The 16,763-nt window shown below is 36.4% G+C and overlaps 2 protein-coding genes across 3 annotated transcripts; one reads left to right on the top strand and one right to left on the bottom strand.

The window, feature by feature from the left end:
• Positions 1-1,759: 1,759 nt before the first annotated feature.
• On the bottom strand, positions 1,760-11,698 carry LOC143213163 (uncharacterized). The gene is made up of 4 exons (XM_076432776.1): positions 9,885-11,698; positions 9,703-9,784; positions 2,097-2,202; positions 1,760-1,979 (listed from the first exon to the last, which is right to left on the bottom strand). The coding sequence occupies exons 1-4, from the start codon at positions 9,967-9,969 to the stop codon at positions 1,818-1,820; spliced, it is 435 nt and encodes a 144-aa protein (XP_076288891.1). The 5' UTR covers positions 9,970-11,698; the 3' UTR covers positions 1,760-1,817.
• Positions 9,679-15,715, top strand: LOC143213160 (forkhead box protein J1-B). Of its 2 annotated transcripts, none has more exons than XM_076432773.1 (4): positions 9,679-10,283; positions 12,638-12,920; positions 15,037-15,215; positions 15,293-15,715. In XM_076432773.1, exons 2-4 carry the CDS (start codon positions 12,683-12,685, stop codon positions 15,713-15,715), a joined length of 840 nt encoding a protein of 279 aa, XP_076288888.1. In that variant the 5' UTR covers positions 9,679-10,283; positions 12,638-12,682. The 2 variants fall into 2 exon arrangements, with proteins under 2 accessions (XP_076288888.1, XP_076288887.1); XM_076432772.1 differs by having other exon boundaries at positions 9,682-10,265.
• The last annotated feature ends 1,048 nt before the right edge of the window (positions 15,716-16,763 follow it).

Here is a 16,763-nt window from a genome sequence, read left to right as displayed (position 1 = left end):
GAGTTGAAATGGTTTTGAATACATTCTGACAGAGGCAATTGTGAAGAACTGAAATGATATTGTAATAGTTATGGTTAAAAAAAGTTCTGGCTCGTACTCGTTACGATTACCGTTTTATAAAATTTTCTACTTTGGATCTACTCTCTTACGAAGCGAGACGCAATTTGTTCAGAAATATTTTACAATTGCTGCAAGAAGCAAACGCTGATAAAGTTCAAAATTAATAAATTAATGTAAATACAATATTGGTATATTGCGAGGAACAGTACAGAATTTATTGATATGCATATAAAATGACTAGAAACTTTTTTACCCATAACTGTTATTATAAACGTCATTTTTATCCGAAACCGCGATTCATAGCCGTTTCTAACTTTTTTCCTTATTTTATATGTTCTTGTTCAAATTAAGAATTAAAATATCCGGTAAAAAAAATCTTTGAGTATGCAAAATAGCGCAGTTCCTTCGTTAAATTGTATATGCGTATGTATATATACGTACTGATAAATGATATGTATAAATAAGTATTATTATACGTCTCATATACGTATGAACATGTGTGCACAGAGTGTCCAACAGTTCGGCCGAAAAATTTTCTCTATGCATATACAGTCTGTGATTACGAATAAGACGAAAGTGTCATAATTGAAGGTCCACGTTAGAAATATACAATTATGAAAATTTTAGCGGATCTTCATGCATTTATAGCGTATGAAAATGCTCAAGAAATATTAGAGTACAACATTTAATCGAATTTGGTATGATTTTTATTAATTTTGTATCTACAAAGGCCATTGTCACTGACAGTAACATTCTATTCGATTCCACTTTCTTAAAGATTAACTGTAAAAGTTAAAAATTGCGTAAACATCCAGTCTTTCTGGCAAAGCAAGGTAAAGACATTGATCAGTTCTTCTTTTTGCAGTTTACAAGATTAATATTATTATTGTGTCGCCATGAACATCACAAAAATATTAGACATACTGTGCCAAATCAGAGTTCGATTGTACTTTTTAAAACTTATTATTAGGATCTAGAATATAATTTACATAACCAGATTCAGCATTCAACGATATTATTGTAACTAATAGTCTTTTGTTTAGTCGTAATAGAGCGTTTTTTGATAGAGATTACTTATAGATAATTTCAAAAAGGGTACGTTCAAGTCTTAATATTTTCTTAAATAGTGTTACTATTCTTGGTGACTCTATCGTCTTAATCTCAGACTTGGAAAACACATTCACAATGATTATATATTGTAAAAACAAGTAAACCACTCTGTGTACATATGATAAAATAAAATACACTTGCGCGATTATATAAACTGTATATACGCATAAGTCATCAGACTTAATGTTTACTTGTATCAACTTCTTTTCTTTTTTATTAAAATTGAAATGCATAATTCAGTAGAGCGGAATTGATAAAAGACAATTGACACGTGCAATGAAATCTAAATTTTTTTTCTATTGTTGCAGCAGACATTGAATGCGTCATGTCTGCTCGGAAATATCTTGTTATTTGTTAGCTGTATTCTTGCGAATCATTGGCAATGTCCGTCTATATTGTAGATTGGTGGTCATTTTTACAAATTTGTTAGTTCAACGATTTGTATGATTTTTCCCGCACGTGTACGTAATAAACAAATTTCATATGCTTCTAAGATTTCTCGATTCTTTCCTTGCATTGGAAATTTAATGCATCAACAACCGAGGGACATTGTATCTTGTGGGCTTTTCTGTTTTTATTTTGTTAGGACGGAGACGGGGAAACAATCCCCGGCTGGAAAAAGGTCGGGGGAATACCCGCTAAACCCCTCAAGGACCTCTTGGATCTCCCTGGATCTCCCTCAGATCTCTGTCGCGTTCGGTCTGACATCTCTCGTTTTGGCGGGCCTTTACCCTTGCGCGCGGCGCGCGCGCTTTCGAAGCGCCTCCACCACTAATCGCCATCAAGCTGCAACCGGAAGAGGCGTCCCCCTACGAATCAACGCTCAGCTGAGAGGAAAGGAAGAAGGAAACTCCACGATGAGTCAGATTTTATTTTGGAGTACTATCTATCACTCAATAAAGTCTACATCCATTTTCAAGATATACCTTCGTTGAAAGTTTATCTAAATCCCACTGCAGGGCTACGTCACATGACAAACCTTCGTCGCCACGCCACCCATATTTGGATGACGGGTATGTTTCCGTGAGGGCCCTGGAAATTATGAAAATAATGGAAAAAGGTTGATAATCGTTTATGAGAAATAATGCAAAATAAATTACAGAATGCCTTTAAATTAATAAAAAACTTCCAAGTCGTCACTAAAATATCCGGTAACTGGTACCTTTATCCTATTTAGATAAGGATTTTTTGTAATTGCAAAGCATATGGAAGATTAGAGATTCAAGACAAAAGGACCTTTGGGCAATTATGTGGTGGTAAGAGGGGGGTGAACTTTTTCAAGACAGACTACACTTATTGAATGCATTGTATACTGTACTAATCGTTGAAATACATTTCATCGAAAAATTACTTTGCATCTTCTACCTTGCAATATCATCTTCCATTTAACTAGGATGTTATCGCCAGTGTTGGTACTGCTGATGTAGTTACCGGAATCAATTTTATTGAATATTTGATGGGAGTACCATCATTCTCGTGAAATCTATACTCGCATTCATGGCTATATTTGTAACTCGCCAGGGTAGTAGCTAGCTTTTTAAGTTATCCATTGATATGCGTCCACATCATTTCATACCATGACCTATAAACATATCCTAAGAGCATGCAGCGAAACTGAACGACCTCGGGTCGATCTACATTCTCCAAGGAAATAATAGAATATTTCAGTGCATCGTTATACTTAAAAATTGTCAGAAATTTTCGCTACACTTCATTGTTTGCCAAAAGTATTAAAAAAGTATTAGAAACACGTTTGCAGGTCAAGTATCCTTACATACCTCGGAGACATGAGCGAATTTACGATATTTTGCTATCTCTAGGCAAATATACAGGGTGTTCGACTACAGGTAGGAGAAAATTTAAGGGGTGATCCTCTATGACAATGTAAGTCGAAAATGAAGAATAAAAGAATTATTATATATATATATACATATATATAGATGTATATATATATATTATATATATATATATATATACATCTCTTATTTTATAATTATTGAAATTATGACGTTGCTTACATGGAAAATGATTCGATAAATTTCTTTATCCAAGCACATATTGCAATAAAAATTGCACGAAATCTAAATAAATAGAGTCTTGTGTCATTTTTATCAGCTAAAACACACACACACATTTTAATCGCTTTCAGTGCTCGGTAGTCTAAGCGTTAACAATTAAAAATCCTCCTAAAAAGCAGCAACCCGACCAACAGAGGTGTACGTCGCGCGGCGCATAAAAATCGAAGAACTTTTGACAGAAATGAGATAGAGCGATGATTTTTTTCTAATTAAAGCTGAAATATTCCAAAATATGGGAAAAATAGAGCGATTGTGGTACGAACGTTCTTTAACCTTGAAAATCTGTGTTAAACTTGCAGAATTTCAAGAAAATTGTGGTTCATATTTAATACCATGTACGGATAGATTTTTTACATATTGTATTCTTTCATATATAATACAATAAAAATAAAAATATGATATTTTTGCTGTAAAGTTTATGACACGATTCATTTGCATCTTCTGAATAGTAAGCTATATTAGTAAATATGATATAGAAAGAGATAACGAACAGATTTGGAATGGCGAATGCAAAGCTTCCTCGAAATATCTTCTAAATATGTAAAGGGGTAACAAATAAATTATTCATGCACTGTATTAAAGTATTCTTCTTTTGTCTGGCACTGTAGAAAGAGATAACAAAGAAATTTAAAATGGCGAATGCAAAGTTTCCTTGAAAAATCTTCTAAATATGTAAAGGGGTAACAAATAAAGTATTCTTCTTTTGCCTGCCACTGTAGAAAGAAATAACAAACAGATTTAGAATGGCGAACGCAAATAAGCTTCCTCGAAAAATCTTCTAAATGAGTAAAGGGGTAAGAAGAAAAAAATGACGCATGCACTGTGGTAAAGTATTTTCCTGACAGCAGTCGGTAATGGCAGATAGTGATAGAGCGGAAAGTGATTATGAGTCACAACCTGACGCGGCTGTACGGTCAGGGGAGGGTGGCAGGTGCAACTATTGTTGGTGCTGGTGGTACTGGTGGTGCTGCTGGTGCTACCATTACTGCAGGGGTAGCCAGCTGGGTAAGCCAGTAGGAGAACGGATGTTCCCAGGAGATTATTGATCGTGCACATAGATAGATACTTCCACTTGCGACTATATAAGCGACGCGAAACTTTGCCAGAACCTATGACTGAATTTATTGTATTCTTCATTGCTGAAGAAGTCTGGCGGTACCCCATGGAAACAATCATTCCTTCTGCATTTCTACCGATGTAAAAGCTGAACGGAGCGACGGACATACAGAAATCATTAGTATACACCCCTAACTTTAACTAAAAAAGATGGACACTATCCTAGCTGCGAGCTTTCGCGACATACGCAGAACTATAATTATTTCTGATGGCTAGACCGCGGATCTTTATGAATTTATGAAGAAATTAAATGGGTGAAATATAAAACAGTAATGGAATAGTAAAATTCAAGAATATTGTAGTGTTGTTTCTAACGTAACAAAGTCATTAAGGGATGAAATCAATTTTTATTTTATTCCTGCTTTCCACGATCAATATCGATATTTAATTTAATGATGCTTTCGGCGCTACCGTTTCGATCACTTGGTAAATCTAGCAATTTTGCAATAAAATTTTGCAATAAAATAAATTTTGCAAATTTTTCCTTTGAAAAAGGTTCAAAACCGAACCGAAACGTTAGCAAAGAAGTAAAGTTTATTGCAAAATTGCTAGATTTACCAAGTGATCGAAACGATAGCGCTGAAAGCATCTCATTAAATTAAATATTTAACATTTACGATCGATAATCGGGATTATTATTCAATTCCGAATATTTTTATTTTGCATAAAGATCCGCAGTCTACTACTGGGGTAGTTTCCGATATAATTTCGTCTCTGATCGACGAATTTCTCTGCGCCCCTGGTTCTCGAAAGAGGACATCACATTTGGATTGGTATTGATTATTCGATGAAATTGATTACGTGGTAAACACGTCGTCGCTTTAATATTTAAATCTTCTAACATGGTTTCGGAGGGTTGGCCGAACATTCGGCTAACGCCCCCCGCGAAGGTTGCGACGCGGCGTAGATACACGGTGAAATTGCGTCTGCGTCTTCGTGCGACTCTGTCAGGGAAATTTTTGCCCTAACGATCCCGACAGACGTCGGCCAATAATAAACAGGCCACTGAAATTTAACACGCCATTCTCGGCGTCGTCGAATAGCTGCGCTTCTTTCCCCTCTCTTTCGCAGTAGGATATCGCGAGTGACGGTCACTGCCTTCCTGATTCGATCAATGAAACTACCTTTCGCGGACCGACTAGGTTATGCGTCCACCCCTAGTTTAGATCTAACCAACTGATTTTTACCTGCCCTTTCTACATACACGTATATTGATGCATGCCAACCATTCATAGCAGAGTAATTTATTCATTTATTCGCTACTGTCACTGCTATCAACAGAAATTATTTAAACAACTATTCCGTTAATGTTCTTTCCAGATATTCGAACAAATATTGCGCAGTTCAACAGGCTTTGCTGTGCTAGCCTATTATTTACACAATGGCGACTACGCGATCAGTTCGAAATCGTTGCCTTTACGAATTTCGTATTTCTTCGAAGAAAACTTTACTCGATGTCTTGCTGGGAAAATTAGGGTTTTTCCCCCGTTCGAAAATTGTGCAGAAATAACTTCAGAGACGAGTCATTATCTTTATGCTAAATATAACTTGTCTATATTTATTTATTGCCCTCAATAACAACTTCAAAAAATTGAGAACCATACAGTGATACTCTCAAATTCTTTCGATCTTTGTACTCTTTCAAATGCCACATACCTAGTCAGTCAAACCTGCTTCAAACGGCGGCCATTTTGGTGCCAAGACCACGCCTGAAGCAGAATTTGATCCCCATTTGCTAGGAATTTGCTGACCAAAACTTGTCGATAAATTACAAGCCTATGGAGCTACAAATGGGTTGAAATTTGAGTGCGAAGTTTCCAGACGCAATTTCATGCCAAACCTTGAAGCCCTCGTGAAGAGGGCAGGTCGGTGGCACTAAGCCCGAGTAAACCTTGCTGTAGGAGGAACAACAGAATTTTATTTCAATTTCTAAATCATATAATTTTAAGTTCCATGTATTTATCTATTATTACACATATAAAATAGTTCTGTCACCCAAAAACTCCGAGTGGCGAAGTTGCAAGGCGCCGCGCCGCGGCGGTTGGTGAGCGAAGCGAACTGGGGGTAGAGCCCCCTAGTTTTCAATAATTTAAACCCTTTGTCCATCCTACAGTGAGGTTTACCCCGATTTTTGCCCAATATTTACCCTTACAGCAAGGATACGTCCGTTCTTGGTGCCATTTTGGTGCCAAGACCACGCCTGAAGCAGAATTTGAGCCCTATTTGCTAGGAATTTGCTGACCAGAACTTGTCGGGAAGTTTACAAGTAATAGACGTTCATTTTGATTTAATATTTGAACTTGGAAATATTTTGGAACTTATTTCGAACAGAGAGAGAGAGAGAGAGAGAGAGAGAGAGAGAGAGAGAGAGAGAGAGAGAGAGAGAGAGAGAGAGAGAGAGCCAACTGTTAGCGCGTACTAGAATGTACATATACATTTTACATGGTTTTCTCGTACATCTAGTGTTTCATGATCTTTTGCTACAAATAGCATCGGTCAAATGTATAATATTCGTATTAATTAAATAGTACAGCGTCCTACAGTTTATAGTATTTTCTACACGCGTTTTTTCATTTGCGTTAGCAACTCCTGTCAGCGTCAACCAATCAATTTACCGGAACTTAACACTTTACCTACCGGAAGCCTATTTTCAATAATTTTGCTGTACCAAAAGAAAGTATAGAAATTTTCATTTACATTGCAATCTTAAACGAAACTATTAGATGACGTTATTGAGGGTGTCTTGTTAGTTCATAATGAAAATTGCTGTTACTATTGAAGGTTCCATTAAAAAGTGTTTAGCCAAGAACCATAGATTTTTCAAAATTAAGCAATAATCACCGATCGGTGATGTGTTAAGAAGCTAATGGCACAGAAACTATGCAAATAGGCAAATTATCTGAGGCCCAACGTACATAAAGAAACAAATCTCGCAAATAATAAATATTATCGTTATATGTACTATATTACCGTTATTAAAAATGATCTTATCCCGGTTGATCAAATGTTAATTCAGCAATGTGCGAGTTTTCTTTAGAAGATACTATTTTGATTACGAAAATATTTACAGTGTATGCCCAAAAATGAATAAGTTTAATAAAGATACTCTACAACATAACAGTTTTCTTTAGTAGCGGAAGTGAAGAGGTCGAGAACGATGCAGCAGGGCTTTTAAAGCCATGGGGGCATGTGCACCTACTGTGTACACCATGGGGGTAGCCGATGCAGTCAGGTGTGTCCCCGCAGAAACGAAAAACAGATACGGCACACACACACACAATTTGCATTTTCATGGCTATCGCTCCTTCGTTTTAGTGCGAGGTTTTCAAGAAACTATATTATACAGTAAGGAGCATAACTGATTCCACACACTTTAAATCAGAATAATTTTTATATCAATGGACCAAACGACTTCAATTTCTCTGCAAAGCCAATCATTTAATAGTTTTTGAAATTATTATAACATATTTACTTTACAGACGCGATTCAAAGAAATCTTGAAAAGGATCCAAACTAGGATCGAAACGTTGATTTAGGTTTGATAATTAGCAAAATTGCTTCATAACTAGTAATAAACGATCGAACCGTTGCGTTGCGCCGAAAGCATTTAACTTTCATTAAAAACTTTCATTGGAATTCTCTGGGAAAAATGTTTCACTTCGCTCAACGACAAATAAATTAAAAAATATAAAAAACCTATCACAATATTTTAATTTTAAGGTTGAGATTTGAGAATATACCAAATTTCACAATAAATTACTCGTTAACCCTTTGCACTCCGAATTATTTTTCGCGTTTCTACTATTTTAAGCGTTTTATTTGAAAATTCACTTCAAAGGACAGTTCCTGTACTGCTACTTATTTTAAACAATCTTGTTTACTAATTATATTAAATATATCTCTCAAACTTTGTTGTAATTTCTAATTGTGGAATTTATATTTGTTTCCAACTACAAAGTAAGACAATTAAATAAACAAAGGAAGAACCCAATAGATATAAACACACTCGACAAAGGAGTGCAAAGGGTTAAGGTTGAAATTTTAAAATGTAATAAATTTCGCAATAAATTACTCGTTAAAGATGAGAGTATCTATATACGATTTCTACGTCATTTTTAACCGAATAATATGTTAGTGTTCTCGGCGCAACGGTTCGATTAACTAATTACGAAAAAGCAAATTTTGCACGTTAACTTAAACTTTCGACGTTTCGATCCATGTGTGTGGATCCTTTTCAAGAAAGAAGAAAAACTGCGTCTGAAAAAGATTTTATGAAAAGGATCCACACATGGATCGAAACGTCGAAAGTTTAAGTTAACGTGCAAAATTTGCTTTTTCGTAATTAGTTGATCGAACCGTTGCGCCGAGACCACTAACATATTATTCATTTAACAATCATACGATTGATAATTCAAGTATAATCGACTTCGGAAAAGGAGGAGGTTACTCAATTCGATCTGTATGTGCCTTTTTTCGCTTTCTTTTTCTATGTATGTTCACCGATTACGCCGAGATGGGTGGACCAATCGGAACAAAATCTTCTGCATTTGAAAAATGAATTATTTCACCGATTACTCCGAGATGGATGGACCAATCAGGACGAAACCTTCTACATTTTGTAGGGTATGTCTCCCGATTGGTCCCTTGAAAACAAATTTTACATTTTTTCATTTTTTACGGTTTTTATTCCAAATAACCAATAAGACCGAAAAACCATCCTACAGTGTTCTACAAATTCTGCTCGTTCCACTAAAAAGTGTGAAATAAAAAAATTAAACCGAATTCGAAAAAACGCACTAAAAAGTATGGAATAATTTCCATTTAATTGATGTGAATATACACGAACTTAAATACAATACAATCTTTTCGCAGGCGGTGCAAAATTGAACATTTTCGAGACTGGAAATTACGAAAATCCTGAAATTCTACCACATGCTTTCACATAATGTATCTTCTCTTCCCACCTACTGATATCCAAGTCCACCATATTCCAATGAAATCATAATCAGCAACATCTGTCATTCGGAAAATTTCCAATTTTTTGCGCCGCCTCCGAAAAGATTGTGTTGTATTTAAAAGTTCGTGCGTATTCACATAAATTCAATGGAAATGATTTCATACGTTTCAGTGCATTTTTTCGAAGTCGGTTTAATTCTTTTTTATATGTTTCTTCAAAATCGGAACTTTTAGCCCCGGTCTCGCCCGTCTCGGGTGAGGGGAATGAAAGAACGAGAACCGAAAGCTTGGCGGCAAAAGTGTCATGAATAAAGCACGCGTGGGTGAGTTCCCCAGTTTACTGTCCGAGAAATTAAGGGAGGGTAGAAAAACGTGTACGTACATATGGTCCACCTGCAAAAGGGAGCCAACACCTGTCCCGCGTGCCAAGCGCCAAGCACCAAGCGCCAACCACGATCCATGCTCTACGGCAAGAAACTAGATTCAAAGTGGGGGATTATCTGGGCTTTCGCTAACCCGTAGTAGTAGTTTCATTCGAACGATCATGCGGTTTAGTCATTTTACCGTGCACGTCAGTAGTCATGTGTATAGATGTACACACAATAGAATAACAAAACGTGGTGACATAGAAGCTCTCGAGTTTCTTCATATTTCCGTGTAGACCGTCCACGGAAAGTCAGCTGCTTCGATTATTCCTCGAATGCGTCGGGCTCGAAGAAAACTCCGGCCTGCAGTTTTCAAATAACGACACGTCCAGAAGACGTCCGAGCTCGTGCGACAATTCCGTTTCGAGTTCTGGTGTGCTCATTTTCGCCGTTCAGTGCTGTTACTCGAAAGTGCTACCTATCGAATTGTTTTGCAACGAAAAAACGATCGGAAGCTTCTTCTGGCGTCGCCTCCCGAAAGGATACTTTCGCGTGAAGCGCAATATTATACACCGCACCGGTGAGTTCGAATATGCATGTACGTGGAACGGTCGAACTGACTCTAGCAATTTCTTGGTCGATCGATGAAATCAATTCGAAAAAGAAATTCTTTTCTCACACACGTACACACACGATACGTTGCATATCGTCAATGTGACTTTATGTTCAGTCATTTTTCGAATAGATTAGTCGTTTCTGTACGAAATTCGGGATATACAGTGGGCAACGCAAGTATTCGAACGCTCTTTAAAACAGAATAACTTTGTTATGATTGTGTCAAACGACCTGATTTTTTATAATCGATTAGAAGCATTGGTTTATTAATTAATATGCAAAAAAGATCTACCAAAAAATTATACTTTACAAGGTTACATGCAAAAATAAAAAAGGCATTTTTTAAAACTTTTTTAGTAGGGCCTTTAAAGAAAATTTAAACCATATGTTTTGTAGATCTAGGTTACTTATACACATGCTGAAATTTTCAGAGTTACAGGCGATTAAAAATGTTGAAAATCGTGGTTTTACACGACTTTTGTTCAGTTTCTAAAATCCACAAAATCGTACATCTTTCGATCTACAAAACATATATTTTAAATTTTCATTAAGAGCCCAAATAAAAAAGGTTTAAAAAATGCCATTTTCATTTCTGCATGTAACCTTGTAAATTATAATTTTTGGAACATTTTTTTGCACATCATTTCGTAAATCAATACTTCTAATTGAATATAAAAAATCAGGTCGTTTGATACAATTATAAGAAAGTTATTTTGTTTTAAAGGGCGTTCGAATACTTTCGTTACCCACTGTAGATGCGGTGTGATTCACGCAAAATTATGAGCCCAGATTGTAAGGAGTAGGGAAGAGAGGGTAGATACTCCTGAATATAAAATTTCCCTTAATATTAACCCTTAGCACAAAATTCATTAACATTGAACATTAAACACTATTCAAAATACTGTTCACATTGCTAAATATGTCGGTATCTAATCAATTACTAAACGTTTAGGTATTACACCGACTTCATATCCATAAAATTAAAAAAATCATAGCGAATGGAAATATTCTAGGTCGGAAGAAATGTTTAATTTTTGAGTTAAAACAGCTCCGAGTGCAAAGGGTTGAAAAGTATCTGTATGGTTCAATCGATCCCGCTTATACAGGCGTGTAGATAACATGATCAACATAATCTATATATTATATATAGACTGCGGATTTGATGCATTTATGACGGAAACGAACAGCCGCAATTTTAAACGGTGAAAACATTAAAAGAGTCTAACAAGGGAAGGACCCCAAGTGTCCGACTTCGATTTTGATAATTCTTTGTGAGACGATGGTACATGGATCCCTAATTATGTATGCAAAATATTAGGAGAAGTTACTCAATGGTTTTAAAGATATGAACAATTAAAGTTTCATACCTTGTTCGATGCGAATAGTATCAAACTTTAATCGATTATATCTTTGAAAGTATTGAGTAACTACACCTAATATTTTGCATACATAATTAGGGATCCATATACCATCATTTCACAAAGAATTATCAAAATCGTAGTCGGACACTGGGATCTTTCCCTTGTAAGAGTATCGACACGTTACTTTAGCCCTGTTAACGGTATTAGGGGAAGCGATCAATTTTTATTTGGCTCCAGAACCTTGTAATTGATGAATAGACTGTGGATTTTATGCAATGAGCACGTATAATTTAAAGCAGTGTACATGTTAAAAATATTTAAGGATATCAATGCATTTGTTTCAGCTGGATCAGATAATTAAAAGAGGAATACAATTTTTATTTGGCTCCTGTATCCTGCAATCAATGCGAACATTTCTTATTTTGCATACAGATCCGCAGTCTAATTATACAGGGTGTCCCGAATTTAAATGGCAAATCTTCAGTAGCGCGTGTAGGGAACCGAAAAACTAAGACAAAAAGTCTTTTAGAGATTTGCTCGTTTTTGCTTCGTTTTGGAGAAAATCGCAAAACAAGAAACAAAACAAATTTTCATTTTTGTACTTATTTATTTACATTTTATTTGCGTTATCATCTATTTAATGTAAATATTGTTCAAGCTGTTGCCCTCTTGCAGCAATGCAAGCATTACATCTAGCACTGACTTGATAAATTGCAGCTAAAGATTGTTCTGGTGATATTTGGTGCACTGCATCTATTTACGTACACGTAACAAAAATTTAAATATGACGACTGAACTCAGAAACATCTCTTTGACAGTTACACATTAACATCTCGAAAACTAATGGAGACCCGCCATAGAAATTTTATATTCGCGGTTCTCTCCCTCTCTCAAAATCTCAGCTCATAAATTTTGCGTGGTAAATACCGCGCTGCCGACTAAATCCATTAGTTGATTGTGCAACCATTTGATGCAGATCTTCGTCATTTGTGTTATACTTGTGCAATGAAAGATAACCAAAATGAAGGCGGGGGTGATCGCTATTGAGACACCAATGGATCGTGGATCATCAGTTATGAAGGAAAATATACACGATGACGAGTACGGCGTTGAAGCAGAGTTGACGAGCCTTTCGTGGTTACAATCGCTCGATATTACAAGTGCTAGTAATTTACCAACACCACCCTGTTCGCCATCCCCTCCACCTGTAAATAGACAAGCGAAAAAAAAGCTTTCGCCTTTGATCAAGGCCGAATTGGGTAAGTAAGATTCTCGTTGCGAACGTTTCGAAACATTTGCTACACACATTTCGCAGCCTTCAGTTGCCAAGCAGAAGAATTCGCTGTACAATACGATTGTTATATTAACTCTTCTTAAAGATAACTATGGTCACGTGCAAAAATCATTCCCCGACAATTTTGGGGGGTTTGCAGTCTCGAAATTTGATTATTACGGCTTGCATTTGTTTATAATTGGTCATATATTATATTGGTCATTTATTCATTGCCGCGATTAGTATAAACAGTAATTTCGTATTTAATCTTAGTCTAATATTGATAAGTTTCCACATATAGGTAGTTTCTAACTTAAAGCCTTAGATATTCCATAAGAAAGTACAAAAGATCGATTTTAGTCACTATTTTAGATGCTTATGCGTTGCTATTACACATTTCGCAAGTGTCCAGAAACTTTTGAGTAATAGCGTGTATTGGCGGGAAAGTACCGATATTTTACGGGGTGTTCAAAGTACCCCATATTTTATTTTTATTTATTTTTAGCGTGGCGTTGGCATTGGCCAAACCGGAATCCGTCTGCTGTAGCCGCGTTCTGATTGATCCGCGTTTTTCGTAAAGAAAAAAGTTATTTCAAATGACCGCGGAAGTTACCCTTTTTCAAGGAAATACAACATTTTTGTTAATGCCTGATGTGCTCGTATATGAAAACGGAGCACGAATAACTTGACTCCGCAAGTTTTATTATATCGTCATAATGTAGCATTATCTCCTTTCATTAATCATGAACCCTGGTCGTATACTATTGACCGGCGGTGCATGTGCTAGTAACATGCTACCATTTGGTCGTTCTGAGTACACATACATATACATATGTATATGTACATGTAGTATGCAAGAATACGTAAAGGGTTTGAAATTGTAAAATAGTCTCTCTTAGAGAGGCAATTCCGAATAAACTGTCGACCAAAAATCTCGAACCAGAACCCGTGTTTAATTAACGAGAATAATAATATCGTCTAACTACACTCCCCAAAAGAATTAAGGGATCACTTGTGCGAACCCGAAAAATTGCTCCCACTTTACGCGATCATAACTCCGTCAAAAATTGCTGTATCGATATCGTTAACCGTTAAACAATGGTTTCAAAGCCTGAAACCTCTAGTTTCAGATGCTCTGTTTCAAATTGTTGCTATGTTGGTTTTTTACAAAGTTATAGCGAGATGAAGACAATATTGACGGTTAACAAAAATTTTGTACAACTTTGGAACATCACACGAGGAGCAACCAATTTTTTTGATAAATCGCGTTAATATCGTTTAGAAGGGCTATCTTTCCTGTGTAAATTGTGTGGTTGTTGAATATTGTGCGATTTTTCTTATTCGAATTATTCAACATTGAAGTAAATATGTGCTTTTTAACTTTAACTGGCTTCAGAAAGCGAAAAAATTATCGTAGAATCTTGTGCAAAAAAAGCAATAGAAAGAGCGTTTCTTTCTCTTCAAGGCACTCCTTTTGTTTTTTCAATTTCATTAACATTTCGATATGCCAGGTATTTCTGAAAATATGCTTAAAAAGTGCACAATTTCCATTTTTCCTTTAACTCGCTGTATCTCGGCGAGAAATGATCGTAATACCATGATCCGAACGTCAGATTGAAGGAGAGATTCTGCCGATTCAATCGAGTACCCCATGAACTCGCTGCGACCATCTTTTACCTATGGCAGCTGTGTTTACTGCGCTAATTTCTGCGAAGCGCTAACTTCAAACTTCAAACAAAATTTTTGTTAACCGTCAATGTTGTCTTCATCTCGCTATAACTTTGTAAAAAACCAACATAGCAACAATTTGAAACAGAGCATCTGAAACTAGAGTTTTCAGGCTTTCGAACCATTGTTTAACGATATCGGTACAGCAATTTTTGACGGAGTTATGATCGCGTAAAGTGGGAGCAATTTTTCGAGTTCGCACAAGTGATCCCTTAATTCTTTTGAGGAGTGTATTACGCGAACGTCTTTTGCTGGCAAAGTACGATTACAAACACTGGCCATTTTTCCGCACATGACTAAAAATAAAAGAGTTTAATGAACAGCCTCACGACTTGATATTTCACAATAATCGATATATTTTCTTATTTGCGTAGACCTAGCGGAAAATGCTGAAAAGTATCGAACCGATCCGGATGCAAAACCGCCATTTTCATATGCCACAATCATATGCTTGGCGATGCGAGCGAACAACAATAAAGTGTCTCTCTCAAATATCTACGCATGGATTCGGGAGAACTTCTTATTTTATAAATACGCTGATCCAGCCTGGCAGGTAAGGAATTGAGGAGAAGGGAAGGGGAACACAACTACACATAGAGTACCTGATTAATATAATAATGTTTCGAACAGAATTCGATTCGACATAACTTGTCGTTGAACAAGTGTTTCGTTAAGTTACCCCGGTCGAAGGGTGAGCCGGGCAAAGGTGGTTTCTGGAAATTGGATCTAGAACGAATGGACGAAGGGAAGAAGTCGAAACGGCGCGCAACAATGTCTCAACGTAGCCGTGGAACAAAGAAGCAGCAGCCGGTGACGAAGATCCTAGTAAACAATGCGCAGAACAATTGTGTACCATCGAACAGCTCTCTCTCGACATTGTACGAGACTCCTCCTAGTAGCGTATCTCCTCCAATCCCAGACTGTCTCTCGGAGATGCCCGATTCGACGCAAGTTAGTTTAAGCGAAGACGACCTTACCGGTTTATTAATTGCTACCGCGGGTTGGGACGAGAATCAGTTGGATCTCTTAGATTCTCTTCTGGACACGCTATAGAATCAACTGGTTGATCTTAATTTAGATATGCTCAAAAACAGTTTACTTTTTGTTACCGATACTGATACAGTATTTTGTCCGTAACTGAAATACGAGCAACGGTTCTAGGAGAGGTACATACTACATTCTTTGTAGTGTGTCGAGACGTAGAGAAAAGGACAGCGATTGAAAAAGAAAAAGAGAGCAGCTCGGCCATTTAAATTCGGTAATCAAAATTCCTTATTTTTGATTTTCGTCGATCAATCTTTTACCATCGTGTTCGTCTCGTTTCTCTGATTAAAATGACACCAAACAAGGTATAATTACGATCATAAGTCTCGGACTTATGACAGTTACACAATCCGCGCACCTCCACCGTAACTGCAAAGTTCGAAACCTTAATTGCTTGTTACTAGAGTGAAATAGAAATTGATTTTCTTTCTTAACATGTTTAATAGGTTGAAAACAATATAACAGTATTTTTAAATTCTGCTAATGCGTTTACTGTTTTAAATTACACCTGCTCATTTTTGTTGCAAGTGCATAAAATCTGCATGTTACACAAGTAATTATGATCGTAACTGTATCGTCTTTGGTGTCTTTTCAATGAGAAAAACGAGACGAGTATAGTGGTAGAAGTTTCATAAAAAACAATTAAAAATTAGAATAGCAAAGAAGTTTCACTTAATTCGCCGATATTCGACCCCTTGCTTTACTTACAGCTACAGTAGAGACCTTTCCGACAGTTACGGAGAGAATACTGTACTTCGTCTCTATAATATTCCGTCCATTTCTAATTTATTTAAATACATATGTACATGTATTTGCGATCAATGTAATTATTGTAGACCTCGCGGAATGTTCCAATGTTTTGCGACAAAGAGTAGCAGATGTCAAAGTACTTTCCATTCAATTCGGTATAGACCTCTTTCCGACGCGACGGCAGGGTCTGGGTCCATTTTGACCCGAAGTATCAAATCGTCATTTAATTATATACTCTCCTGTTGACGATTAAATAAAAACAAGTACCATCTAAAATATATTTCAAAAAATTGATAAATGAAGCAGG

Source organism: Lasioglossum baleicum, chromosome 10 (genome assembly GCF_051020765.1).
Source record: "Lasioglossum baleicum chromosome 10, iyLasBale1, whole genome shotgun sequence".
Taxonomy (NCBI): domain Eukaryota; kingdom Metazoa; phylum Arthropoda; class Insecta; order Hymenoptera; family Halictidae; genus Lasioglossum; species Lasioglossum baleicum.
Note: the sequence above shows the minus strand (reverse complement) of the source record. Positions and strands in the feature narration are given on the sequence as shown.